The sequence below is a fragment of the Lathamus discolor genome, chromosome 4 (assembly GCF_037157495.1).
Source record: "Lathamus discolor isolate bLatDis1 chromosome 4, bLatDis1.hap1, whole genome shotgun sequence".
NCBI lineage: Eukaryota > Metazoa > Chordata > Aves > Psittaciformes > Psittacidae > Lathamus > Lathamus discolor.
Window position 1 is genome coordinate 34590321 of NC_088887.1, and position 27395 is coordinate 34617715.

Consider the following 27395-nt stretch of genomic DNA (forward strand, 5'->3'; position numbering starts at 1 on the left):
TTCCTTTACTCTTGCACCCCTCCAGCATGGGACTTTCCTCCAAATGAGCACCCTTCCTTACCCAGGCCTCTCCCAGGACTGCCAAACCCGTACAGGGGTTAATGCTGCCCTGACATTTTGCTGAAGAGGAAGAAGGATGAAGCAATGATGTAGAGCTGCAGAGCAGCACAGCTTCGCTTCTGTGGAGCAGAAAGGTGGACGGCAGAGCTGCTGCTCCAGATGGTGTCACAGAGAGGGGATAGTTAAATGCAAACAAGGCTGTAGTGGACAAAGATCAAATAGCAGGTTATGAGAAGAGGCACAAGACTTAATGTCATAGTTGCAGTAGTGCTGGTGCCTATGACTTTGAAAGTGTGTGCATTAAGCGTTGAAAGCTACTGGGCTGGTATGGGGAATGAATGTTTGTGAAAGACTTCAGTGCCACTGAACTTGCTTTACTGCTCAATTGCAATTTTAGAAATTTTTTTGTTTAATTTCTGTTCTTGGAAGGAAGCTACTACGAAAGAATTTTGTTTTTCAGGTCATTTAAGGCAGACTATTTGGCTTACGTTCCAGTTCTGATTTGTCATATAGCAGATAAATACAGCACAGAACTGAGTTTCACAATGGCAGTTCTGAAACACTTGTTCTGACGATATAAAAATAGAGCAGCTGTGTGAAGTCAAATTTATTTTATTTTCAAGAGAGGAACCCTAAATGCAGTCAATCCGGTTTTTGAAAAGTGTTTGTAGCCAAAGTCTTTCTGGTCATTTCCAGTCTTAAAATACAGTGTCCTTCCTAATCGTATCAGATCTCCAGACTAGCTGCCAGGTAGGTGTCAACTGTCATTAACCCCATTAATCCTCATTCATTCACATACAGACCTACTTAAGAAATGTGTGAAAGGTGAAAAAGAAGGTCTATTGTATTGAAGAGTGTGATGGATTGGTCTCTTATTTCATGGATGTATTATTGTGTCCTACTTCTGACCGATTATGTGCTTTACACGTAGGTGCACTTCTCCAACTCCAGATTTAACTCAGAGATGGCAAGAGCCCAATATGAATTGTGTGCACTGTTCTTACTTCTTATTTCTTTAAATAATCTGATGGAATTCCCTTGCTCTATATTTTATTATTTTGCCTGCGGTGAGGTTATAAGCACTGTGAGGAATTCAGTCAAAGATCATTCAGGGTTATTTCACTATTGTCACTGCAGTTCTCTTCATATTAATTTTGTTTCTTGAATGAGCTTTTGACCAACAGAATAGTCAGACTCTCAAAGCACCCCATGTTCTTCACAGTTTTCTTGAAGTCCATCTGGAGTGCATTAAATGTTTGCAAAGGAAGTACTGTTGCCTCATCTTGCCTCTTGTGCTAGTTACCATTGCATGAGGTAGCGGTAGTCCTGCCAGTCCCACTGTATTTCCAAATTCTGTTTTTATTGAGACCAGGTACATGTTATTATTGTAACTTCATTGTGAAGAGAGTCTGGGCATGTGCCTTCTGAGAGCTGAGAGTCACGTAGCTGTGGTCTGATTGAAACCACGATAGGATCTGATTTGTGTTCTGAATGCCATGGCTCCTTTTTGAAATTTCAGTGTCAATTTCTCATTCTATGCATGAAGAGGTATTGTCTATTGTTTTTCCTCATGGCAGTTTGTTCTGTGCAGGGGGTGAATAAAAACCTGGCCTGTAAACTTGCTCTGAGTTTTAAGGTCAACGTTTTAAGGTCTAATGGTTTTCACTGTGAAACACAGACTCCAGTTCCCATGTAATTGATTGGAAGGTATATTTGCTTCAATTTCTTCTGGCTATTAAATAAAAGAAGGATAAAGAAGGATATATATTAAACACCTCAAGTGTGTCATGTACTCTTATAATTTATAGCTTGGTATTTTGAAGGTGATGAACACGCACATTAGTGAGTTCTGAACATGCAGCCATTCTTCCTTAACTGTTGATAACTCTTTATTTCCTGAGTGTTGGAAGGAATGAAGACTATGAGGAAAGATTCAACTGCTCTTGTAAGTTCATCGCTTCGCTAGTCTTGTTATATTAAGTGATAAGGGCCCAATTTCTGGATCAGTGCTATTCCCTAAGAAGCTAAGCTCTGCTTTCTTAATTTAGCCGAAAGGGGGTTTACTGTCTTTCTAGATACAGAAGTTTTGAAAATGTGATCCTTCCAGCTTCAAGTAGCAGAAGGCACCTCCAACTCAGCTCTCTCTCCCTTTCTTTCTTATTTTCCTTTTATTTTTTTTTTCCCCTTTTAATAATTACATGCGTCTTTTGTGTTTATTTCTGAGCTCTTTATGAAAGCTGAAAGGGAGGCCTGAGAATCAAAGACAAATGCTTTGGCATATTGGAGTATTTTGAGGTGGCAGTGTCAAGATCCCTCCAGGTCTCTCTCATGGAAGTACTGTTGAAATGCAAAATGCAAAATATTCCTGTTGTTACATGATGAGTTGAGTAGGTCTTGGTGGTTGTTGTTGTTGGATGCATGCAAAATAAAAAGGACAAGGTGAAACTGACATTATTATTAGTACTGACCTTATTAGTAAATTAGTACTGACTAATGCGGTACTGTGGTGTGGTGGAGAGTAGTGTTTTTTGACCAAAGACAAAGCAAACAAACATACGAGGTTTGTGTTGACAGAAAGGTCCTTGCCTTTACAAATCAGCATTCTGGCACCTCCTTCCGTACAAAAGTAGCCCTTGCAAAAGGAACTGCATGGAGGTAGTGGAGCCTGTACTACAAAAATAATCTAAAACGCGACTATTAATTACAATGCAGTTCCCCTGAGTATAGTACAGTTATGGGTTTGTAGCAAGGCTTTGCCTTGCTGTGTTTGTAAGTGCAATGCCGTGTCCTGCTGTATCTGCGCAGGGTGACACTGAATGGAAGAGGCTTATCATGGTTGTTCCTCAGGATGTGCTCCTGTCCCAGGGTCAGGAAGATTAGAACCCCACTAACTGCTCCTTTAAAAGTTAGTTCTCTCCTTCAGAGAAACAGTGAAAGCTTCATTATTCAGGGTCACTGACTGCAGCAATTGTGCATTCAGATTCTGATGGGCTAGGGCAAAAGGTCCATTGTGGGGAATAGGAGTGGTGGCAATAGGTATCAGGTTCACACTTTTCTCCACTCCCGGTGTTTCACTCCCCATGAAGGCAAAAACATCAGTTAAATTTGGAATATTAGCAAATACCTATTTTGCCTCTTAATAAGAAATTAATTGGGATTCAGAATAGAAATGAGATGGAAATGGACAAATGGACAGAAAAAAGTCCATGTGGAATTCCTGTATGTTTGGATGCTTGGGATTATGAGGGACTGTTTTCCTTTTTTTTTTTTTTTTCCTTTTTTTTTTTTTTTTTTTTTGGTGGTGGTGGTTATTTTTGTTTCCCCTCCTCTAACCACAGGGCTTAGAGCTCTAGGGATAGTGTCTGGCAAGACAGATTTAAAAGCTACTATGCCTTGCAGGGGTCTTTATTTCCATGAAGGGCGCTTGAAACCTCGAGTCCGTGCGGACATGTTAGCTATTGCATTGCCTCCACATCTTATTATCTGTGAAAATTTCTCACTTATTGTAGGTGAAGTGAGTCTGACCTGAAATGTTATCTGGTCATTGTCAAGTATAGCCACATTAGGTAAAACAGAAACTGATGAGAATGTCATATCCTTGCCTGTGTGCATCTCCAGTATGAATCAGACATATTTCTCCCTTTTCTTACTGGTTATAAAGTACAGATTTAATCATAATTTGTGTAAATAAATGAAGGAACTTGTTGCTCTTATTTTTGCCCAGAATAGGACAGATCTTCAAAGTAAGGGAGGCAGCACTCAGCTGCCTCAGAAAAAGGAAGTGTTTTTTCCTGCCATTGATGGGACTATCATACATCTTGCTGCTTTTCAGCCTGGTTTTGCTATAGAGATCTGAGTTCATGAAGCAAATGCAGTACATGTTCTACAGATACCAGGCTGCTGTTAAAATAAAAAGTTTCATATTTCAATTTTTATCTGTTAGTTCAGTGTCCTTCAAGGCACTTGAAATAGTCCAGGACTAAAATAGATTTTATTCGCAACTTTCTGCACATCAACTCTCTTAGTTTTAAAATAACATTAGCTCCATCTCCTCTTCTCTGCATATGCCTACATCGCAGCCACCCATGTGATTGGATTGCAGCGTTAAAGAACTGAGCTAGTAGAAACTAGCTTAACTCTGCTTGGTAACAGTCTGGTTGTGACAATGGGAACCTCCGCATGAGCGATGTACTGTGCTTTTATGGGTGGCTCTGTAACACATGGAGCAAGCTCCATTACTGCTGGCAGCACCTAAAGCATGTCTGCGTCGACTGCATGGTTTGGTTTTGCTACAACAGCAGCTGTGTGCTGTGCACAGCAAAGTCTGCAGCAGCCCAGAAACGGCCAAGAGCCTCGCTGAGGAGCTTGGTAAACTTTTTGCCCTTGGGATAGAAGTTTGGCTGCTGAACTTGCTACTGCCCATATGCCCGCCTTTTTGACAGGCTTCCTCCAGGCATGGCTATCCTATGGGCTTTCAGCCACGTACATCTGAGAGCAGTCGCTTAGCAAAGTCAGCTCTTGTGCCCTCAGAAAGCCTTGGGCCAGAGTCATGTTTGCTCCCTCTTTTTCCACAGATTGATAAAATACTACCCTTTTTTCCCCTCTTCTCGTTCCTCCGTCAGAGTTCTTCTCTCCATCTTCCTTTTGCCTGTCCTTCCTTCTGCTCTTGCTGCCTTTTTATGTCTAGGAGTATTTTAGTGGGAGGACATCAGGGGACAGAGTTCTAGACCTTTGTTTGTTTCACCTTTTTTTTTTTCTTGTAAGAGTCCTCGAACAGATGAATTCGGTGGGGTATGGTGGAGAGGGGATTTCAGGAAAACAAGCTAGACAGGGGGAAAACCACCAACTTATTCAAGCAAAAATCACAATTCATTGAATACAATTAATATGTCATAATTAAAAGGCTGTTTTGAAGGGAATCTGTTAAGACAGTAATTGCACTCTACAATCCTTTTTTTCCCCTCACCACTGCTTACTAAAAATTAAAAATTGTGAAAAATAAATTACTTGTAGATTTTGCCCCCTTTGCTCAGCTTGTGAGTACTAAAATTAGTTGATTTTATTTAGCTTTATGGCTGGTTTATTTTTGTACCTACTTACTAGCAAAAACTGCTGTAGCTAGACTACATGTATTTATGGAAAATGCTTGTCTCAAAGTTGTTGCTACTCTGGTTTTATTTAAAAAGAGGAAAGGTATTAATGCTGCAGTAACACTTGGTAGGCTTCTCCTCCCTAAAGACACAAATGAATCTATTCCTAGGGATCTAAAGCTGCTTGATAGCTCTACTTTTTCCCATTGGAATTTTTGTTTTAAAGAACAGATGACAACTCAGGAACTGAGAGTCACCTCTCTACTTGGGCGGGAGCATAAGCCTTCTCGCATTAAAGGCTAGCTCCTGCCGTTTGACAGGGAACAAGTAATTGGATCCTTTTGGAAGCTATTTTTATTTGTTTGTGTATCTGCCTGCCACAGTGGTCCATGCAAGAGCACCTTGAAGACCGCCACTGTGCTACGGCTTGTGTTTAGGCTCATGTCAAGGCCAAAGTTTCTTAATTTGCTGCCATAGGAAGCTTTATACCAGAGAAGATCAGCCATTTGGGGCTTCTACAGAAACAAAAGGTTTACCTGCTAAGCCACTATATGGAAGGTCAGGTCCTGCGTGTCCGCACTTGTAAAGGTTATGGTAGTATTAAGGAAAACAAAATACGTCAGGCCAGCAGGAGGTGTATTTTGAAGATTGCCTTTAGCAGCAATAGTTTTTTTCATAGAAAATAATATACTAGGGTGTCTGTTTCAACTGCAGGCTTCAGATTTATTTTGGAAATTGCAACTTTGAAATCTTTTGGGAGGTTTTTTTTCTTTCACCTTTTTCCCACGTAATTGGAAACTTTACTCTCGAAATTCAATTGTGATACCTGTTGATACTGAAACCTTGACTGTCAGTGTTTGCAGCATAAGAAATCGACAGTTGTAGCTTTTTTTCAAGAGCATGCCATACCAATTTGGAAGGTCTTCTGGGCAATATTACCATACTGCTTAAGCATGGTATGAAAAGACCTATACTTTCATTTGGCGTGCTGTCTGGTAGATGTCTGCTATGGGTATGAGTGAAATGTGAGCCATGTCAGAAAATGATTCATCAGTCCCACTGATACATTTCTATGACTAGAAAGATTTTATTTAATTCATTCATTTTTCTTCTTGGTGGCTCTCCGGTTGCAAATAAGACAAAGGAGACCAAAGGTGGTCACACTTTCCAAAAGTCAAGTAAGTGCTGTAGCAAGGTAACATCTCATGCAGTCACAGTGCTTCAGCTTAGCTGTCACAGAATAATCTTCTCATTACTCCACGTATGCAAAGTCCTTCAGGGAATAACACAAACATTTTGCATGATTCAAAGCGCCAGATTTTTTCATTTAAACTGCTGAGATAAATAATGTATGGGAGGGGAGAAAGAGTTCAGAAAATTTCTCAGCAGCTGTAGTTATGAATATTGGCATGTGTTACATGTTCCAGATGAAGTTAACTTTCATCTGCACTCTGGTGAGCCTTTGGGTTGACCTTTTCTTGGCAAGTGACCAAGCACTAGTGATAACACCTGTATATTTTTGTTCAGGTTTGAAAACTTTCTCCACGGCAGGTGTGCACGACATTTGCTGTTGCTAACAGACAAAATTCCACTATTCAGTGGCCTGAGCACCATGAGCTCCAGCGTGTAAGCAGCAATGCATTGCCTTCCTTGTAGCAGGCAAAATGTTGGAGCCCTGGGCTGCTGTAGAACATGAGGTACCATTATCACACAACGGATTGTAACCCCTGGCCAAAGTAGAAGATAGCTTAGTCCTGTGTACTGGTTGACATGTGGAGCAATGGGAAGTAGGAGATTGTCTTCTTTGTGTTGTTGCAGTGTGTACTAGCAGACTTAGTCTCAGCCTGAGAGCATGACAAAGCCTTTTAACTTCCTGCCCTACAAACTCAACCTGGTATCTGGAAATAAAGCTGTGTTCCTGCATGCCTGTGTTCTCCCGTGTAACAAAGATTTTTATAGTGGAACTTGGTTAACAGCTGTAATGATGTATGAACCACAGGCGAAGCTAGTTCATTTCCCTGAGCTGCTGCCTTTACAGTATTAGCCAGAGTAAAGAGTAAGTGTGCATGTTTGAGAAGGAGAGAGAGAAATAAAGAAGCCCAATAACAGGGGGGAGGAATGCTGCTGCTTAAATGAAAAAGGGATTTTCAAAAAAAATCGTATCTTTACTTCAGAATCAAATCTGCCTTTTAAATTGCCCTGTCAAGTTTTTAAGTAAAAATGTTAGAATAAATACAAATAAAAATGATTGTTCTTATTTTTAATAAATCAAACACATTATTGTGACATAGCTTAACAGCTTTTGCTTATTCTTTCCATCACACAGTCTTCCTGGTATTATGGAGCAAAAAGCTGCTTTCTGTTTGTGCCTTTGAACTCATCTGTATAATTCTAAGAAACACGCATGATGACAATCAAATTCTTCTCCTTGGTAATATCCTAAATAGGTCAGGTGGAATGGGGATCAAAAGCCTTCCGTCTGTTGTATTCCCTTAATTAATTATCTGGGAAATAAAAACACTGGAGTTGCATCAACTTGTTTATGCTGAGACCTATGGCCACCTGCATACATTCCTGTGGTTACTTAAGACAGCACAGATCAGCGGGCAGCTGCCTGACCCTATGCCTTTTGTCGGAGATGTGGCACAGCTATTCTAGCAGAGAATACAATCAGAATAACCAAAGGCCAGTCCTTGTGCCTGTCATAGCTGGACTTTTTTGCAGCCCAGAAAGCCAACCGTATCCTGGGCTGCATCAAAAGAAGCACAGCCAGCAGGTCGAAGAAGGTGATCCTGCCCCTTTACTCTGCTCTCATGAGACCCCATGTGCAATACTGTGCCCAGCTCTGGGGCACTCAACACAAGAGGGATGTGGACCTGTTGGACCAAGTCCGGAGGAGGGCTTGAGCACCTCTCCTATGAAGACAGGCTCAGAGAGTTGGGCTCATTCAGCCTGGAGAAGAGATGGCTCAGGGCTTATCACGATCTTCCAGTAACAAAAGGGGGCCTACAAGAACTCTGGAGAGAGACTTTTTACAAGGATGTGTAGTGACAGGACAAGGGAAAATGGTTTTAAACTGAGAGAGCATAAATTTAGATTAGATATTAAGAAAAGCATTCTTTACTATGATGTTGGTGAGGCACTGGCACAGAACAGTTGTGACTGCTTCATCCCAGGAAATGTTCAAGGCCAGGTTGGATGGGGCTTTGGACAATCTGGTCTAGTGAAAGGAGTCCCCACCCATGGCAGAAGGGTTGCAATTAGATGATCCTTAAGGTCCCTTTTAACCCAAACTGTTCTATGTCTGTTGGCTTTCGTGTTTTGGGAAGGTTGGACTTTCACTATTGCAGTGTATAGACAGAGAAAACTCAAGAAAAATTATGCTTGTCCACTTTGGTTTTGTTACAGTGTTTTAGGGAAATTACTAGAAAATATCATGCAAACATTCAGTGGTGTTCTTGAAGAAAATCACTAAAAACCATAAGCAAGCTGTTCCTGAAGGCAGGTAGAAAGTGCAGCTAGAAGGATGTTATAATGAGCGGCCCCCCTGTGTGGGTACGGCAGTGCTGTTGGGAGCAGCCTGTTCTGGGGAGGACAGATAGACCTGATGTGTCAGGAGTGTCCTGCCTTCACCTCTTCTTTGTGCAGTTCTCCAGGTTTTGAAAAACCTTTGCTAACAAACACCCGTCTCCAAAACTAACATCTTGACAGAGGAGGGAAAAAAGCCTGAGAAGAATCATGTCGCTGCAAGAGCACGTTGACAGGGGGAGGAGAGGGAAGAAATCCGACCCAGCACGCAGCCTTCTCAAACCTGATTTTTTTCACTGCCATCCTGCAAACTTCTTTGTTTTACTACCTGTCTCTGAAATGCAGCCTTTTTCAAAGTTAATCACTGCCTTCAAAAGATGCTTAAATATTGTAGGAGCAGCTTTAGCACTTGGTTTCACATCTCCAGTGCAATTTGAAATCCAGGGTCTTAAATTTAAATTTGAGATTGAAGTTCAGATCTTTGGTGTGAGGGAGACCTTTTAATGGAGGTAGAAATATAGAAGCGAGACTGAATCTCTCCTGAGAAGTTTCTGCCCGCTACTGAAGGGCAAAGCTACTGTGGTGTCTTTGACAAAAGGGACAAAAAAAATGCTCACGAGCCTATAGATACATTAGGAAGAACATTAGGAATGGCCTTCATAAGCTGGATTGAAGTTTGAAACATGGCTGTTGATTAATTCTGGTATTTCCTAATGGCACAGGGAACAGGGGCAGTGACTTACAGTGCAGGAGCTTGTACGTCATGAGAAACGTTTAAAGATTAGTAAGTTCAGGTCTTCCTGAATTTCCTTAGTATAGCTTGGTTGTGTGCAAATGTATATAAAAACCAAATAAATATCGTTGCTGTCTTACAGCTGCTGCAGTTGGAGGGCTGCTGCTTTAGTTTCAAAACAAACCTTTACTTTTTTTTACAATGTAGGGCTTCTGAAGCTAGGTAGAGAAGAACTGAAAAGGCCTTTTCTTTTTCAGACAGCACTTTCTCTGAGTCTAATGAACAATAGAGGTAAAGAAAGGGTGACCTCACAAAATAAATTGGAAGCTAATTTTGGAGAGCAAAAGCCTCAGAAGACTGAAATTCTGAAGTGTATGCAGCTTCTATCTGTAATCATTCACTGGGTATAATGCATTGACATAGGCTTACTGATTTCATTTCCTTAAAAACAAAACAAAACAAAGCAAAAAGCCCTCCTTGGATATCGCATTCTGAAAGGCAGTGTATTAGCAGAAGTCCCGTTCTCCTTTTCATTTCCCTAAAAGAGAAAACAACTCTAAAATAGGTTGACATAAGGCTATTTTTGTAGAAGTCTCATGCCCTAAGTAGTACTGGTGAACATAATAGATGTAGCAGACATTTAACCTAAAACACTTGAGGTGGATGATTTGTTGTTTTTCAGTGAGATGGTTGTCTTTTTATACAGAGAAAGTTTAGCTTCAGGTCAAGTGAAATAATTTAACAGTGGTTTTCTTCAGGAATGAAGCTAGACAGGCTGTGGTTAAGTGCAAGGGTACAAGTGCATAGGGGCTTGCTTGAGGGAGCTCTCTGGGGACAGCTAAATCCTTTTGACTTGGCCAGTGATGTCTGTGCCCCTGTATTGTGAAATACACTTGTGCAGCCCTTCGCCCACCTTGGCCATTTTCCTGTTTTCTATGGAGCTAGAAGCTGTCCTTTCCCTTAGGTCCTCCTACAGCACCCATAGCCCTGTGGACTAGTAGTTATCTGTTGTGTGTGGCCATTGCTCCAAAGAGTTTAAAATCCTGATGAGCAGTGCTCAGCAGATCTGCTCTGTGGTGGCTATGCTTGGTGATTTAAGAGTGAGAGAGAGGTTTAGGTTGAGACAGTGACTACAAAATCAGTGATGGCATTTATGAGTGTTTCTCCAAGAATCAGGCTGGTGGTAGAGGTGGAATTCAGGCATTTCTTCAGTTGCTTTATAGCTGTTGAATTAGTAAATAAATAGCTGTCTCTCCAATATTTTTGGCTACCATGTTCTCTGGAGACAAAGGGGTGAGCTCTGAATGAGATGCGTACTAATCTAGATGTGGCACAAAGCTTAGACATAGCCTGTCTCTAAACCAAGGCTGCGTGGGCACTGATTCCTCATGAGTCTTGCAGTTAGACATGAGAGTTGGTCCCAGTGGCATTCAGCTTAGTCTCACTGTCTCGTCAGTGCTGTACTGTAATTAGCAGAAAATTGATGAATTTAATTCCTATACACCTACTAACAGGTGAAAACATGAGTTTAGATTTAACAAGAGTTCTGTGTGTACTTAAGTGCAAATAACTGATGTCTTGCATTCATTCTTGAATTTCATGGTGTGTTTGTGGGGGCTTTTTCAATCTCTCATTTACTGAGGCACTCGTTAATCTTTCAATTCAAGAACGTGTTCAGTATAAATACAGAAAATGTATAGATTTTCCTCACTCAAATTTGTGAGCATTTTGGTGCCTTACTGCTCTTAGTAAGAACTAAGAGTGTACTTGATGTTAACATGCAGTGCTGGTTACACTGGGAAAGGCTGGGGAAGGTAACAGTTGGCTCATATGCAAGCCCTTTTTTCTGAAAGATGTGGCTCCCAGGGGGTCTCTGTGACAACCAAACATCTGTTAAGACTATCAGTTTTCCTCAGCTGTCTCAAGCCAGTTCAAGGCTTTCAATGGTTATTTACAGGTGAGATTTTTATAGACTTCTACATTATTGCTGTTACTGAGCTTTTTCTAGCCCAGATTTTCCTTAAAGCCCAATCCCTTGAGCAAGGCATGACTTCAGCTGTGAACTAGAGGGTTGCTTCACCCACTTAGTTTTTTGTCAGCTATAGGGTCTGATATGGGAGAGGGACTTGTGTCAGGGAAAAAGAAAGAAAAGGGAAAAAAAGGTTAATCTTTTCTGAAAGGCAATGAGACGAAATTTCTACAATTCACACAGCTCTGAGATAAGCAAGTAATAGCTCATGTTCAACAGCAAAACATGTTCATATAGCATGAATAGGATGGATGTGTTGTATGATAAATCTAGACACAGCAAATAAATTTCAGCCTGAAAAATAAGATACCACATGAGACGGCATGTGCAGAAAGAATGCTAATGTTTAAGGCACCAAAGGCATTGGCAGAAAGGAAAGCGCAGAAATGAAGAATAGGTATTTTGGTTTGTTACCAGGATTGATTGGGTGACTTATTTTTTTTTTTGTCTTTAAACCATAATAGCCTTCCCTTATTGTCAAAATGATAATATATATAAAGCACTTCCTGTAATATTTCTCTTCAAAATGACTATTCATCAGTCCCAGAGTCAGATGCTCATATTTCAACTCACAATTTAGTTTAGCAAGTTTATCCTTCAGAGCAATCAGTCACTTCAGCATTTGTATTTTAATACAAATCTCAGCTACAGGAGCACGCAGAGCTCTTAAGCACGGATAGATTGGCTAATCCAGATAGTGGTTTGTAATCTTCTGGCAAAGAAAGAGATTATTGCTTTTCAGAGAGAGAACAAAAAAACAGTATTCTTCCCAGTCTAATAGTACAGATCAGTAAAAGATTGAGGGCAAGAGACTCTCACTCTTCTGCTGGGCCCACTGCAGGTGTGAGAGTGTCCAGGATAGCTGAGTGGTTTAGGTGGCTGGGAGAGAGAGTGAGTATAAAGGTAGGATAGATTTGGGGTCAAATCCCAGGTCCTGACACCAGTTGGGAATGTGCTGAGGGTAAGACGTGCTCTGGTGGGCTTGATCTGCTACTGCCCTGAAGAGTCTCCATTCACCACTTGTTCTGCTTACTCCACAGCCAACAAACACACCATGGTTTCTTTGACAAACTTCAGCTGTTGCGAAAGCAGGAATTATCTTTGATAGACTTGACCTCCTGGTTTGGCCAAGTTTTCATGCTGCAATAAATCACGTTCCTCTGTGTCCCCAGTCTGACGTTGCAGTGAAACGTGGGCACCACCTGCTAAACAAACAGCATGAAAAAGTCATTAATCTCTTCTCCATTTTTCTTTCTCACAGCACCTCTCTTATCTTGGTTAAACCCTTCTTATGACTACAGGAGGATTTTTTTGGAGGTAGTAGCAGGTAGGTATGTTTTCTCTGGCGAGGTGACCTCCCTTGGAGCACCACAGGAAATACTTCTCCTCAGTGTAACATGTGGGCCCCTTCCTCCTCCAAGGGAAAGTATGATACCATCCAAGCTGCAGAGAATCATTTGGCTCTGGGTGGGGTGTTTCTCCACCATCATGGCCATGCAGCTGTCAGCCAAAAATCTGAGTTGTTTTCTGTATTCCTCTACTTGGCACTGCTGAGGCCACACCTGGAGTGCTGTGTCCAGCTCTGGGCTACACAGTCCAAGAGAGACATGGACGTGCTGGAAAGTGCAGTGAAGGGGCAAGAAGACATTTAAGGGATTGGAGCATCTCTCCCATGAGGAAAGGCTGAGAGAGTTGGGACTGATCAGCGTGGAAAAAAGTCTTGGGGGGATGGGGGAATATCTCGTTTATGTACATAAATACCTGAGGGGAGGGTGCAAAGAGAACAGATCCTAGCTGTTTTCACAGGTGCCCAGTGGCAGGACCAGAGGCAATGGGAATAAACTGAAACACAGGAGGTTCCCTCTAAACATAAGGAAAACCACTTTTTTACTGTGAGAGTGACCAAGCACTGGCACGTGTTGCCCAAGGAGGTTGTGGAGTCTCTGTCCTTGGAGATGCTCAAGAGCTGTCTGGGCATGGTCCTGGGTATGCTGGCTCTGGGTGGCCCTGTTTGAGTAGGGGATTTGACCAGATGACCTCCAGAGGTCCCCTCCAACCTCAACCATTCTGTGAAGTGCTGCAAGGCAATGAGGACTTGGCTGCTCCAGTCCAGGGACTGCTTAAGAGCAGTGAAATACGGGAGAGTCCTGTCACTGTCCCAGTGTTCAGGGGCAGTGTACCGGACTTTTTTTTTTTACCCTTTTTTGTCTTACCTGTTCAGCAAATTATGTATTATTCTGCAAGCAGAAATGTGGTGTTGGAGCTTTTTCAGTTTATGTCTAAGTTTGCAGGCCTCTACATCTAGGAACACTTCCAAAGATTCCTCTAATTCATCTTTTAACTCAGTTTTATTTCTGTATCTTAAGAGAAACAGATGAAGAATCTGTATTAAAGCATAGACTTCTGAATCTGTTCATTAGAAATTAGCCTGCAAATGCTAATTCCAAGTGACACAGGAAAAAACGCGTACAGTATGTCTATGCTTAAAAAGCCACTGTATATTGTAACATCACTAATTTGTAGAAACAAATTGCTGAAACAACCTGACTGACAATCTGTGCCAATAATAACACATAATAACTGTGGGCAAACACAGCGTATAGTTGCTAGTATGTTTTCTTTTTCATGTGATGGTTGTAAGCAATTCTTGCCAGATGGGCTGATAATGTAATTAGGAATTGTTGTGTTAAATGAGGCAGTATTTAAATTGGCAACTAATTTTCCTATCTATTAACCAGCTTGAAAAAGAAGAGCTGTTACCCAAATGATTTCTAGCGGCTGATCCCTAACATGAAATGTAGCACTTCTTTGCACCCTTTTTAAACACTGCCTAGCAAATTATTTTCTGTAGGGCTTATTGTGTGGGACAAAATAGGAAAGAGAGGGAGTTAAGAGATGTTACAGGTTCAGGGGTTGTTAGATGGGGTGGACTTCCACTAAGTCAATACGTCACGATACGTGGTAACCGCTCATGAGCCAGTAATGGGATGCTTCCTATTTACAGTCTCCACATGTGGACATGGAAAAACATTTTTACGATGTGATATTTCACTGTGTGGCATACTCCAGCAAGCAGAGTAGGACTATAAACCCTATTTTAAGTCTGTGAATGGGAGAAATCATGAAAGCATAGCAGGACATGATTTTGAATGGCATATGAATCACAGAATCATAGAATAGTTAGGGTTGGAAAGGACTTCAAGATCATCAAGTTCCAACCCCCCTGCCATGGGCAGGGACACCTCACATTAAATGCTACTAGTGCACAACGGTCACTTTCTTTACCGGGGACAGGAGAGGAGGGAAAAGAAAGGGTGCCCTTGGGTCAAGTTAAAATTCCAGAGAAGGCATGATTGCTTGCAGTTTTCATCATGAATTCTTACAGAGCTAGCTTCTTCGGTCTACTGGCTTGTGCAGTAGAAGCTATCAATTGCTTATCATTAAGATTTTGACTGAACCCCAGAGTAAACATAAGGCTGAGTGAGATTGATCGTTATATTTATGTCTCTATCTGTGAAAACCTTATTCTTCCCCACCATGCTTCAGCTGAAGCAAAGCTGAAGACCCAAATACATTTTTGCAGTCTGATTTTTTTCTGTCCAGTGGTGAAACTTTGTTTCTTGACCTAAGAGGATCAGACCTGTTAACTTGAAAAAAGAACTACACTGGGCTTTTTTTTTAACATGGGACAGTTTTTTAAAGGGGATGAAGATTATCATTAGCTCAGTGTGGGAATCACATCAACAGCAACAGTGTGGCAGGGTTGCATGGAAACCCTAGGATTCCACACCTGGAAAAGGCTCGGCATGCTGAATCTAGCAGACAGGTACTTCAAACAAATGCATTATGCACTTGTAGCCATGAATTTTGTTTTGTATGTTTTTCTGAAAGTTACCAAAACCTCACAGTCACACTAAAACAAGAACAAGTAACGTATAGGAAGTCTGAGTAGGGTGTAGATCAGAACAGAGGCCAGGCTGTCCCTACCTGGAGGATGCTAGCAACCTCTTCACAACAGAAATGGGATGATTGCTACATTTAATCACTTTTTGTTGAAAATGTGAAGGGAGTCACTTTCTGAACGCCTGGTGGGGTAACTGCAAATTTCTGTTTACCAGGCAGTTAAATGAAGCATAGATAGTGCTGAGTGTTGATGACATCATATTGATGTCACTTGCTGTAACAGATAGAGCAGGTGCCTGAATCACAGACAGTTTTGCTGAACGAAAGAAAGACGACAGATCAATAGGCTATTCTTTTTTTCTGATTGCAAAATATAACAATATTCTGCCTTGGAAAGCTTAAAAATATTAAAGATACCATGGTAAGTCAAATTATTGAGGCAGGATAGCATACATTAAGTGGTATTTGATGTTGGCACTAAATCAAGGACTGGAAAGTTTGAGGGATTCTTGAAGTATTGACAATGTGTTTGGCTTCCAGTTGAAATAACTCATTGCAACCGGGTTTTTTTTTCAGTGTGTCTACCCCTTTGGAGTAGAAAAAATATAAAATGTATGGCCTAAGAAGGTGTCTGCTTTCAATGTCTGTGACTTTCTGTAAACAGGTTCGGATTTGTTTATAAGCACAGCCTAATGGCATATAGATAGTGTCAGATTTCCTCTTTAAGTTTGTCATGGCAGAAACGGATGTTACAGTCTTGCTTATTCTATAGCAAGGGATCTTTATTAACCTCTTATTAACAATACGAACACTGTTTCCATATAGGAAATGCATCCAGCAAAATAATCTCCAGGTATGATACTAGGTGCAGATTTTATGTCCCATGGCTGTGATAAAGGTGATGTTCAGGGGGGAAAAATGGCCTCTTGCATTTGCTGTCTGCTTTCTGCTGTATAGGTCAGAAATTGAACTTGGAAACCACAATAAAAAAAAAAACCCTAAAGCCTTCCTTCTATGTCTCCAAAAGCAAAAAGAAAGTAGTTTTTCATTGTTTTTAATGCTGGGCACATGATCAGTCAGCAGTCTTTGGGCAGTATTTTTCCTTCATAGCCTCATTCAGCGGTGTCTCTCAGACTTCGGTTTTCGCAAAATCCGGCTTCATCTGACAATCACTAGCAAAACAGGGTGAGCACTAAATAATCAGCTCTCAGTGACAGGAAGTGATTCATTTGTAATAAGCCCATGCCTGTAATAAACACAAAGAAAGAATGTTCTCTGCCTGCCTGCAAAAGCTCTGATTCACCATCTCTGGGCCTTCACGAGAGGGCAGCTGGAGAGGATGCTACCACCGCTGTTGGCTCTGCCTTGGCATCAGGGTCTTCTGTTCCTGTGGTAGAAAGGTAGAGACACAGAGAGGTATGACCATGCTCTGCAGCCGTCATGGCTCATAGCTCAGTGAATCAAGTTGAGGTGCCACTGATTTCAGTTTTCAGTAGTAAGTTGGGTGGTGAAATTCAGCAGCTGGGGAGCAAGCATGCAGTGTATTTGGCTTCATCTTTTGGGAGAGGGCAGTGCTGACCTCTGGAGATGGGGCAGGATGGGAAGCCCTAGACTATAGCCCCTTTGGTTGCTACCTTGTGACTCACCAGAGCTTGCCTTAAGTTCTCCCAACAGCACTATTGAGCCTCCAGCAGGCACTATGGAACAAAGTAGGCTCCAACGGTGACAGCATGAAAGTGATTCTTAGTGACATGTGAAGGCACTAAAGAAAATAGCCAGGAGAGAAAGAGAACTCAGTAAGTTATACCCACCCCAAAATGAGCTGCTAATCACTGGTGCTATTGTGAGGATTACAATAAATCAGTGTCTGCCCTGGCCGCCTGCATCTCATTATGCAAACATGCAGATAGAGAATGTCAGCCTCAATAGCGATCTGTCATGTGAATGCTGCTGTGTCCGAGTGGGCTGGCACTTTCATGGTTGGCCAGCTTTGTACTTTCGGTTGGTTTTTTTTTTTTTCTGTGGGGGATATCTATTTTCTTTTGGAAATGTCGATTTGCTTCATACTGTGGGTAGTAAATTTGCCCTTTTCTTCAGTGATATGTGAATTCTGTGATGATAACATTGTATTTAAGGTGTGGGGGTAAAATATCTTTAATGTATGTCGTATTTAGTGACAGGGGTTGCTTGGGGTTTGATTTTGGTTTTTGTTTGCGTTTTTTTTCCAAGTCCTCCCCCGTGTATGGTGTCATGCATATTACTGAAGCTAGGGCAACACCTACATGTATTTATGCAGCTGATGTATAGTGCCCATTACTCAAGCATCACGGACTGCCTCAGAAAGGCTAATTAATTTAAGCCCTGCAGCACCCCTCTGAGGCAACTTTTGTTGGTGCTGATAGATGCACACATCGTAGCTGCTCTTTGTTATTTATTCTTAATATGATTTCTATCCCAGAGGGGAGGGGAAATGAATAGTTCTTACTTCATTAGGTAGTTGAAAAAATGTTAGGCTTTTGATACCATCAAAATAAAGTATGTAGCAAACTTTGGATTTCACTGCAAGCCATGCCTCAGAGGTTCCTATTTTCTTTTAAAGCCTCAGATACTGGAGCCAGATGAACCTGTATATGTCCTGTTGTCTTTAAACATCCGTGTCTGCCTCATGTGGTTGCAAAATAAATTTTAATGTATTGTCTCAGCTTAACGTAAAATCTGGGATGCAGTGAAGCGCTTGACTAAGGTTGTTTCTTTTTAGTCTTTAAATCTTTGCATGGTTAGAGCTGGGAATACCTATGACAGTGTGCATGCAGTTCAGAAGAGAGCGCCACAGTTACTTACTAGTTGTTTTTCTGTTTATGCTTTAATTCAAGAGCTTCTCATACTGTATTAACTAGGTAAAACAAGAGTAACCATCTCCTTCCTCTCCCTCCATGAGCAAACCAAAAGTGTTTTTTAACATCGACTCATGCCTTTTTTTTGTTTGTTTGTTTATGCTTGGTCTTAAATTTACTAAAAAGAATTCAGCCTATCTTCTCCAAATGCTTGATCATCCTTTGTCCTTTCTGAGCTCAGCTTGGCTTCCTTTGTCAAAACTAAATTCATTTCCCTTATCATTCTCTGTTACCCTTCCCCCATGCATTTTCAGTGCTAGATCCCTAGCTAACTCACATCTTAAGGATTGATGAAGACTAATGAAGTGGCTTGTTTGAGCTGGCTTTGAACCCCCGGCAACCCAGTCCTCATGCCTTACTCCTTCTTACAAGAATATGCTTAAATCCTTAATATTTTTCTCGGGAACAGGTGTCCCTTACTGCCTAGGGCATAATTTCACAATCATTTTAAGGCAATCTGAGACCATACTGCCACCAAAGGAGGCAGTCACCCTTTCTAGTATCTCAGTATCTGCTCCTACCATCTCTTTTCAAGTAGCTGTCTGATATAGCAGATTGCTTTTTTTATTTATTCTTTTTTTTTGGTAGCTGTAGGTGAGGAACCAGATTTGATTGCTTCACAGCTCCATGGGCACAAACGCTCATGCCAAGAAGCCCTGGGAAGCATCCAGCCGAGAACAGGGAAAAAGTGTAACCAGTGCTTTTGGTATCAGTATAGACTCTGACTGACATGAATTATCATTTAATGACACTACATTTAATGTAGCTCAAGGTCTCACTGAAAGAAGTGATCCTGCATCCGGCCACTCGCTCCTGTGCTGTTACCTTCTGCTTTAGTACAAGTTGTCATGCAGCTGTGATGAACCATCGTGGTTACCTGAACCAAATGGGGAAAGGAGGTGTCTTGTTTTGTCTGTGTGGTTTTGCTAGGCAATTTTTTGGCCTAAGTTGTCATCCCAATTAACCAAACAAGTGGCCTGCTCTAAGACTGAAAGCGCTTTCAATCAATGCTTTTCACAGTGTATAAATCTGTCATCCTCCTATTTAAAGGCAGTGAAGGCTGCCGCTGAGGACGAACAGGGCATCATTCCCATGCTTGGTGTTTCTGCTTATTTCTGCTCAGACTAGCATTCAGCCCCTACCTTGAAACCTCATAAACTTTAAAGCAAACAGTGCTTGAAACAGTACTCAGTTCAGCCTGTGTCCCAGATGAGCCAGATTGCCAAGACACATGGATTGGGCCAAAAAGAAACTGGAGATGGTTGTGAATTTATCTGCTGTGCAACTATGGGCTTAGTGAGTTATCCCTCTTCTAGGAACAAGACTATTTTAAAGCATTTGAGTATGATCAGCTGTTTTGAAGGGGCTGCAGCAGCCTGTCTTTCCCAAAAGCGACACTTTATTTTCAGAGCAACTTTCATCATAATTTTAAAACTAAAAACTCTAATGATTTTGTTTGGTTGGTTTTTGTTTGCTTAGTTGAATTTGAAAACCACCTTATCTTCTGTTTTGGCAGTTAAATATTCTGGTTGACACTGGGAGCAGTAATTTTGCTGTAGCAGGCGTGCCTGATCCTGATGTCACCTCCTACTTCAATACCAAGCTGTAAGTACCTGTTCTGCATGCAATGAGGGGTTAGGATGTCTCTTAGATCCTGGCTCCTCCATGTGAAAGATGATGATGCCGCAGTTTCTGGGGCTCCTGTGACATCCCGTTAGAGTGGGATGTCTGTTGCCTGAAGAGGAAGACTGGCCTTGCCTGATGCAGAGTCAGGCTCCCTGTGAACAGGCCCACTGATAACCACACAACTGAGCTCTAAGTGCAGAGCTGATTAGAGCTGGAGAAAAAGGAAGAAGATAACAGGGTAAAAATAGTTTGCAAAATCATATCAATTTCAGCAAATTTCTTACGCAAATTGTCTTGGGAGGAATGGAAAGTTTAAATATACTTTCTATTTGTTAAAAATCAAAAAAAACAATTGAAACACAGTAATTGTATCTGTCAGTTGACATTTCATCCAAAACCAAAATTAGTCAAAACTGGTAACTTACAAGATACAACTTGGTGGTTTTGGTGCTTGTTATACACTAAATTTGCTGTGTTTAGCATGAGCTGACATTAGTCACAGCCAAGCGCAGCTTTGTCTGCCTGAATCACTCTCCCTTCTTTCTTCCTTTCTGCCCTTCTTTAGTTTCAATTATTTCAGGTAAACTTCTGCAAAACACAGTTTTTATCTTTAGCTGAAGCATATGGATAAATATACTTCGAGGACTGAGCGTCTGGAAAGTATCACCATTCTCCTTGCCTTCTTATGTATTTTAACATGAGGTTTTGTGCTTTTTTTTTCCCAATGAGATGGACTAGTAATGGAAGGAAAGCCAGTATTTCTGTGCCGCTTCCTAGACTAGTGTTACCTGCTGCCACATACTCAGGTGTTAATGGAGATATTTCATATTTCAGTCTGATATGACACAGCACTGGAAAGTACAGAGTTTTTACTAGAAAGCAGTTTCTGCACTGCTGCAGAGTTCTACATGCCAGCTATCCCCTTTCATAGGTAGTAGCTACAGGAAACTTAATTGCAAGGAATTAAACCCACAAGTATTCATTCTCCCTTTTCTCTTAAATAGTGTTATTTTGTCTGGGAGGGCAAGGCCTCTCTCAAAAGAATTGTAAACTATGAGAAACAGCAGAGGTTGTGTATTGAGAAAGGTTGTGAAATTGCTTGAAGGTTACAGTCTCTTATCAAGTGTTCTCAGTGTACACTGTGTTTTCAGAACTTTACTATAAAGTTAATATTGCAACCTTGAAATTTAGGCCCTGAAGAGTTAAAGGGTGCTTTGTAAAATGATTCAAACTCAAGTCATTACAGTTCAAAGCAATTGCAATAGCAATTTCTGGTTTGGGTTGGGTTGATGGAGTACTGCAGTGTGCTCAGAATAAAGTGCAACCATTAACATGTTTGAACCTGGCTACACCATGCTTCTCCCATTTTAAATACTTTAAATAGATTTAAATAAATGTCATCTGGGATGGATCTTGCCCCCCAGAAATCAGTTAGATGTTTCAAAAATGTTGTTTGCAGGAAACCTCTGTAGGGTACCTAGTACAAATCCCAAATGAGGCAGACCAGATCAGCCATGGCAGAGTCCAGCCAAGTCCTGTAAACGTTTAAGGGTGAAGAATCTGTGATCTTTCTGGGCAGAGCACTTCAGTGCTGTGCCACACTGTCCTTTCGAGGAAGTATTTCCTGTTATCCAGTCTGAACCTCACAATGGAAGTCATGTGTTGCCCCTCGTGTTATTGTCTGGCACTGCAGAGAAAGGTTTGGCTGTGTCATCTTGGTAACTGCCTTTGAAGCTGCTGTAAACTGCTAAGAGAGGAGAGTTACCAGGCAGGACATAGAAAAGGGAGTAGTGTCACTACAGCATTCTAACCTAGGAGGTCTTTTTCTTTGCCTCTGGCTGAGATACCCTCTATCCTTCTGGAGGAGGTGAATTTCTTATTTTTTCAGTACAGCCAAAATGGCTCATTTGGAATTTTTTGTCCTGAGTGTTTGTTTTAAAACACTTGTCCCATGAATTAGAACAAATCTCTAGGTTTGATCTCTAAAGAAGTTTCCTTTTTTTATGTCACTGAGGTGGAAAACTATGCACTGATTGCAATCAAGATGATGGAGTAGGAAGTGGTTTTGTGGAACAGAATGTAATCTGCTGACACAGGGATTATGTGATATCCCTTCTCACATCAGGAATTTTGCTCTTTGAAGGAAGTAATAAGGCCTTCTTGTCAATATAGCATTTGTGTGCTTTACAAATGAGATGAGTATCCTCATACCCATTTCTAAGGTGGGAAAGCTGATGCACAGAAGTTGAGGAAGTGACTTGTCCTGCCTTTCCACCTGAAAGTTCAGCAGCCGTGTTAGAAAAGAAACCCAGTGGTTTTATGTCCTGGTCCACAGCTCAATCCACCATGCTGTTACAATTTACAGAAAAAGAGCTATGTGTTGCTGCTGTTGCTAGTCATGCAGTGTCTGTATTTGCAGATTCTCTTTGCTTTGTTCTCCCAGCTCCCAATTTTCTCTCTGATTTCAGGTGTTTCCTCTTCTGTTGCACAGCCAGACACTTTTCTACATGAAGAACCCTGTATTTCCCCTTCTCTTTCCTGCCCCTTCCCCCCTTTTTTCATGTCACTAATTATTCAGACTTCATTTTGATTTATCAGATCTACAGCCAGTAGCACAGTGGTGTTCTGAAGGCCCTGCCTGAGCAGAGATGTACCTTTGTCTAAGTGTTAGACAAATGCAGAATTACAGAGAGAGGTAAAACAGCATTAGAAGACAAGACACAGGTAGTAACAGTATCTCTGGAATTTGTGCTTGTCGAAATTTAATCTGTGGGGCCTATTATTTCATGTATTTCTGGTGTCTTGGATGTTGCAAACTACTGAGCCCTGAAGACCCTTGAAGGGTTAGATGTTGGGAGCATCAAAAACTGCTTAGGATATATCCTGGCCTCTTACTACTCCCTCCCTCCCTTAGCTAAGAGGAGGATCAGTTGCATGGGCTGTATAGCAAATTGTGCCTCAAGATCAAGTGTCTGCTTGAATGGATGGGAGCTGTCTGCATTGCCATCTAAAGATTGTTCTCCATAACAGACAAAATTACACCACCTTCACTCTGGTGAGCTCAGATACAGGGGGCTCTGAAGACACTTAACGCGGCTGTTTCTGTCAGAGCAGCTGTTAGATAAAGCTGAGTTGATAAAAATGCCCACACTCGATGAACCACCTGCAGTTTCTGTTGTTTTACAAACATGTAAAGGTGATGCTATGAAATTATTTTACACTTGCCTTTCCTTTTTTTTTTTAATTTACTTTATAAAAAAGTTGTCAAGTTAAAAGTCTGGCCAGATGAACCGGGAATGGTCATCTGTCTTTTCAGAAAGGGAAGCTGTATGCTGAGGAATGGGACCAAACTAAATTGTGAGGGATCTAGAACACCTGTAGCTCTTGAGCAGTGATGTAGGTGGAAGAAGATTACTATATTTATACTACAGTATTTTTAAATGACATGTCTATTGAGGTTTTTTCCTAATGTTTTTGTTAAGCCTTCTCAACAGGATTCTTTTCATTTCTTTGCTTCCCATACTTAACTGCTCCTTTGCCTTCTCTTCCCTGGTCTCGAAAGAACTCCTTCCTTTCCTGCTCCAAGTCAGTAAATCATTTGTTAATAATATCCAAGTCTACCTACTTCCTGATAGATAGGCCAAACTGCAGATGTAGAAAACCTATGTCTTACTGCTGATACTCACAATAATATTCCAATTTATCCAAAATTGATTTTTTAATAATATTAATGAGGTATTAGTCTACAGCTATTCAGTTAGCTTGGCATTTCAATTTTAGATTTGAATTCAGAAGCTTTTAATTTCCTAGCACCACTTAATACATTCCATCTCCAATTAAAGAGTATTGCTCCTATTGTGATGGACCAGTCTGAGTCAGGGACATATTGCATAGGGTAGCATAATAATACCATGTTGCATTAGGTAGCATAATACCTTAGATTTAAAAGAAAAAAAAAAAAAAGACGCACATTGTGAAGATTTGAGTCATCGATAGCTTCAGAATAAAAAGAGGGCCTCAAGATTTTTTTCTTTCCCCTTTTTACTGCTTGTACAATGCATACCCCTTCTTCTGTGAGTATATGTGATTGACTTTGCAGACTTCATTTTTTTTTCTCCTCTCTGGGAAAAACCGAGATTGAGTATACTGTCTTGCATTGTAAATGAATAGCTTGTGCATAAGTGTGTCTTTTCCTTTTAAAGGTCAAGTACTTACAAATCTCAAGGGATTGATGTCACAGTTAAGTACAGTCAAGGAAGCTGGACTGGAGTGCTGGGTACAGATGTCATTACTATCCCAAAAGGAATCTATGGCAGCTACACGATCAACATTGCTACCATTCTTGAATCAGAGAACTTTTTCTTACCAGGCGTTAAATGGCATGGGATTCTTGGTCTTGCCTACGATGCCTTAGCCAAGGTAAATTATCCTTTCCCCAGCTATTGTCTTTCACAATGACAATAAATAGAAATCTAGCTATTAAAATAAACTGAGCAGATGATCGGTCAGCATTAGACTCCACCCTTCCAGCCACTCTTTTGTATGGATCCTTTGTGTTTGTTCCAGAAAGAATAAATTGGGAAGTGATGGTACTGCAGTCCCATTTGAGGGTTTTGGCTTTTGTGGTAATGAAGGCTCCGATTTCAGGTCCTGTGGAAGGAATAAGTTTTTACAGAGCTTTTAGTACCAGACTACGGGAGTAATGGCTGCTGGCATGTGTATGAAGGGTGCATATTAGGGCTCTGATGACCTCCCTCAAGACCTGTCAATGCACTGATGAACTTACTTGGCAGAGCACTTGGCAGTTCTTTCTTAGGCATTCTCCATTCACCAAGTAAAAGTTGAGAAGGAAGGCATATATATGGATAATTTCAGAACAAATATTATCTATGGTGTTTTCATGAACGTAGAACCAAGCACATCCTGTTCTCAAGGAGATTGGATATAAAGGTAGAAGTTTAAAATCTAAAATTTATAGTCTTAACATTTATTACCTTGTAATCTAAAACTGAAAATGTGATTGGAATACTATGTTGTCATAGTTTTCAACCCATGCATAACTCTCTGAGAAATTCACAAACTGAGATATACCCAGTTAGAATAAATAATTCAATACTGTCCACCGACTATGAAATTAAAATGCTTTATTCAAGAGCTATGTAATCATGCTATTGACTTATGCCATATTGCTGTCATACACTGTCAACATACAGACAAAGAAGAGCTGCTTCTCAAACTCAGGCTTGGGTAAACAGTGCATTCAGGGCATTTATTTTTCCCTTCCTCCAAAGACTTAAGTGTTGTTGGCTTCTGAGGCTACTCTGTGCTTTTTGCAGTAAGAGCACTTGGCACCTCTCAAGCTAGCCAGGATCTCTGCCTATCATGAGATGTACCTACACGGAAGTCAGAATTATAATGACACTGCAGTGCTCTAGTAACTGCAAAGGAAAGCATGACATGAAACGTAGAAAAGAACCTATTGGCCAGTGATCAGTTGAAGGGAGCATGCTTGGATAGAAAGTTCTTTAAAAGAAAGAAGAGGAAGAAAGGGCCACTAAATTCAAAGTTCATTAGAATTAAACTGTGCCTAAAACCTGAAAATCCACACTTTAAAAATTCTGCCCTTTAACTGTGGAAAGATGTGAAGGGCAAGCTACATTTGACTGTTCTAATAGCCCAAAGCCTTTTCCAAACAGAAAGCATCGGTGAATGTTTCCGCCTGGAACTGAAACTAGTATGTGAGTTTGAAAACTTCAATTGAAAAATACTCATGTGTGTCAGGGATTTCTATGACAGTGGTCAAGAGTAAAAATGTTGTTAAAAACAACAGAAACAGAAAAGTGACAGATGTTAGGGTTTTGATGACTTGTTATATCTAGAATTTTCATCACCTGGTTGTCAGAAATTCAATTTACTTGAGAAAAGTGGTCTTGTTTGAATGATTTGCTTATTTCTGCTAAGAAACTTTTTAATTAATACTTCTGCAATTCTTTTTTGTTGTTTTTTTTTTCTACACCTTCAAGCCTTCAAGTTCTGTGGAGACATTCTTTGATTCTCTTGTGAGGCAGGCAAAGATCCCCAACATTTTCTCCTTGCAGATGTGTGGTGCTGGATTGCCTGTTTCTGGAAGTGGTACCAACGGAGGTAGTCTTGTGGGTATCTGTCAATCTGAGAGGGAAGATGTATCTTCGTTAATCTCTCTCCCTCTTTTCTATGACTATCCTACTTCCAAATTTAGTTTTTAACCATGAAATACTTCAGATTTTTTTAAGGTAAAGTTAAGCATTTAAGCAAAACTCAAGTGTCTGTTTTCATTCTCCATTCTTACTTACTTTTTCAAGTTTGAATAAACTTCCGCATTTCAAGTTAAATCTTATTAAAGAAAAACATAAATGTTATGGTGTTTCCTCAGGGCAGATTCTGCTACCTTTTTCAAACTGAGTAGTCCCTTACTCAGCTGCTTATCTTGTTCAGTCTTACCAAAATGCTGCAGTACTTTTTTTACATGATGTGAAAAGGGGGAGAGGAATCAAGGCTCTTTTCCTTTTTTGTAGGCAACATGTTAAAGCAAAAAATCTGAAGACCAGATTTTCTACTTATTGTGATTCTGGAAAGTCTTTCCATCAGTTTTAGTAGGACTGAGAATTGGCCATTATTTATCTGGAATAGAGATTTGAATGACTGTTCTCAAATTATGCTGAAATAAGCATATCAGCACATGAGTTGATCACAAATAGTTATTTTGTAGTGAATCCATACACAGTAAATGTTAACAAACATGAGATAGATGAAGTTCAAGAGAGAACTGGCTTATGTTAGTTCAGTTCAAAGTCTGATGGTCTGGTATGCTTCCAGTCGGCTCCAGTGTACATTATGATGGAAGCTAACAGTGACAGCAGTGATAGGATGGTCATATTCCATTTTGGTTGTGTGTAAGAAAAATGAAATGTTCTTGAACAGTATTAAGGTTTTTCTGATCTGATAAAGTGAATTTATGATGTGCAAGTTTAATATTCTGTCCCATTTTTATACATTGGCTAGATTAAACCACTGAAGATACTGTTTCAATTTCAAACAGTGGAACTTTCATAATAGGATCAGTGGTAGCTTGTAGATGAATGCTGGTAATTTGGCCCAATGTAGGAATTCTTTTTGAAGCACAATCTATGTAATGTCTAGATGTTTCACACCGCTTTATTATTGACAAAGAATATGTCAGTAAAATCCTTACAAATGGTGCTAAGTTAAAATTCTTATGCCCTGTGTATCACAGTTAAATATTCTGCTTTTATCGTGTGCTTACTCCAAATCTAAACATACAGGATTTTAAAGCATGGGAATTCCTTTCTCCTTTCCCTCAGGTTCTGGGTGGAATTGAACCAAGTCTGTACAAGGGAGATATTTGGTACACACCGATCAAAGAGGAGTGGTATTACCAGGTTGAAATTCTCAAACTGGAGGTTGGAGGACAAAACCTTGAACTGGACTGTAGAGAGGTATTTGCAGTTATGTGTTTCTGTCTAAGAAAAACA

The 27395-nt window shown here is 40.6% G+C and overlaps 1 protein-coding gene across 1 annotated transcript in view; it reads left to right on the forward strand.

The window, feature by feature from the left end:
* BACE2 (beta-secretase 2) overlaps positions 1-27395 on the forward strand; it is a 46130-nt gene that overhangs the window by 2600 nt on the left and 16135 nt on the right. Inside the window, exons 2-5 of the mRNA XM_065676988.1 lie at positions 19754-19842; positions 24066-24282; positions 25887-26015; positions 27225-27359. Coding sequence (XP_065533060.1) covers positions 19754-19842; positions 24066-24282; positions 25887-26015; positions 27225-27359 — 570 coding nt within the window. The remainder of the gene's footprint in view (positions 1-19753; positions 19843-24065; positions 24283-25886; positions 26016-27224; positions 27360-27395) is intronic.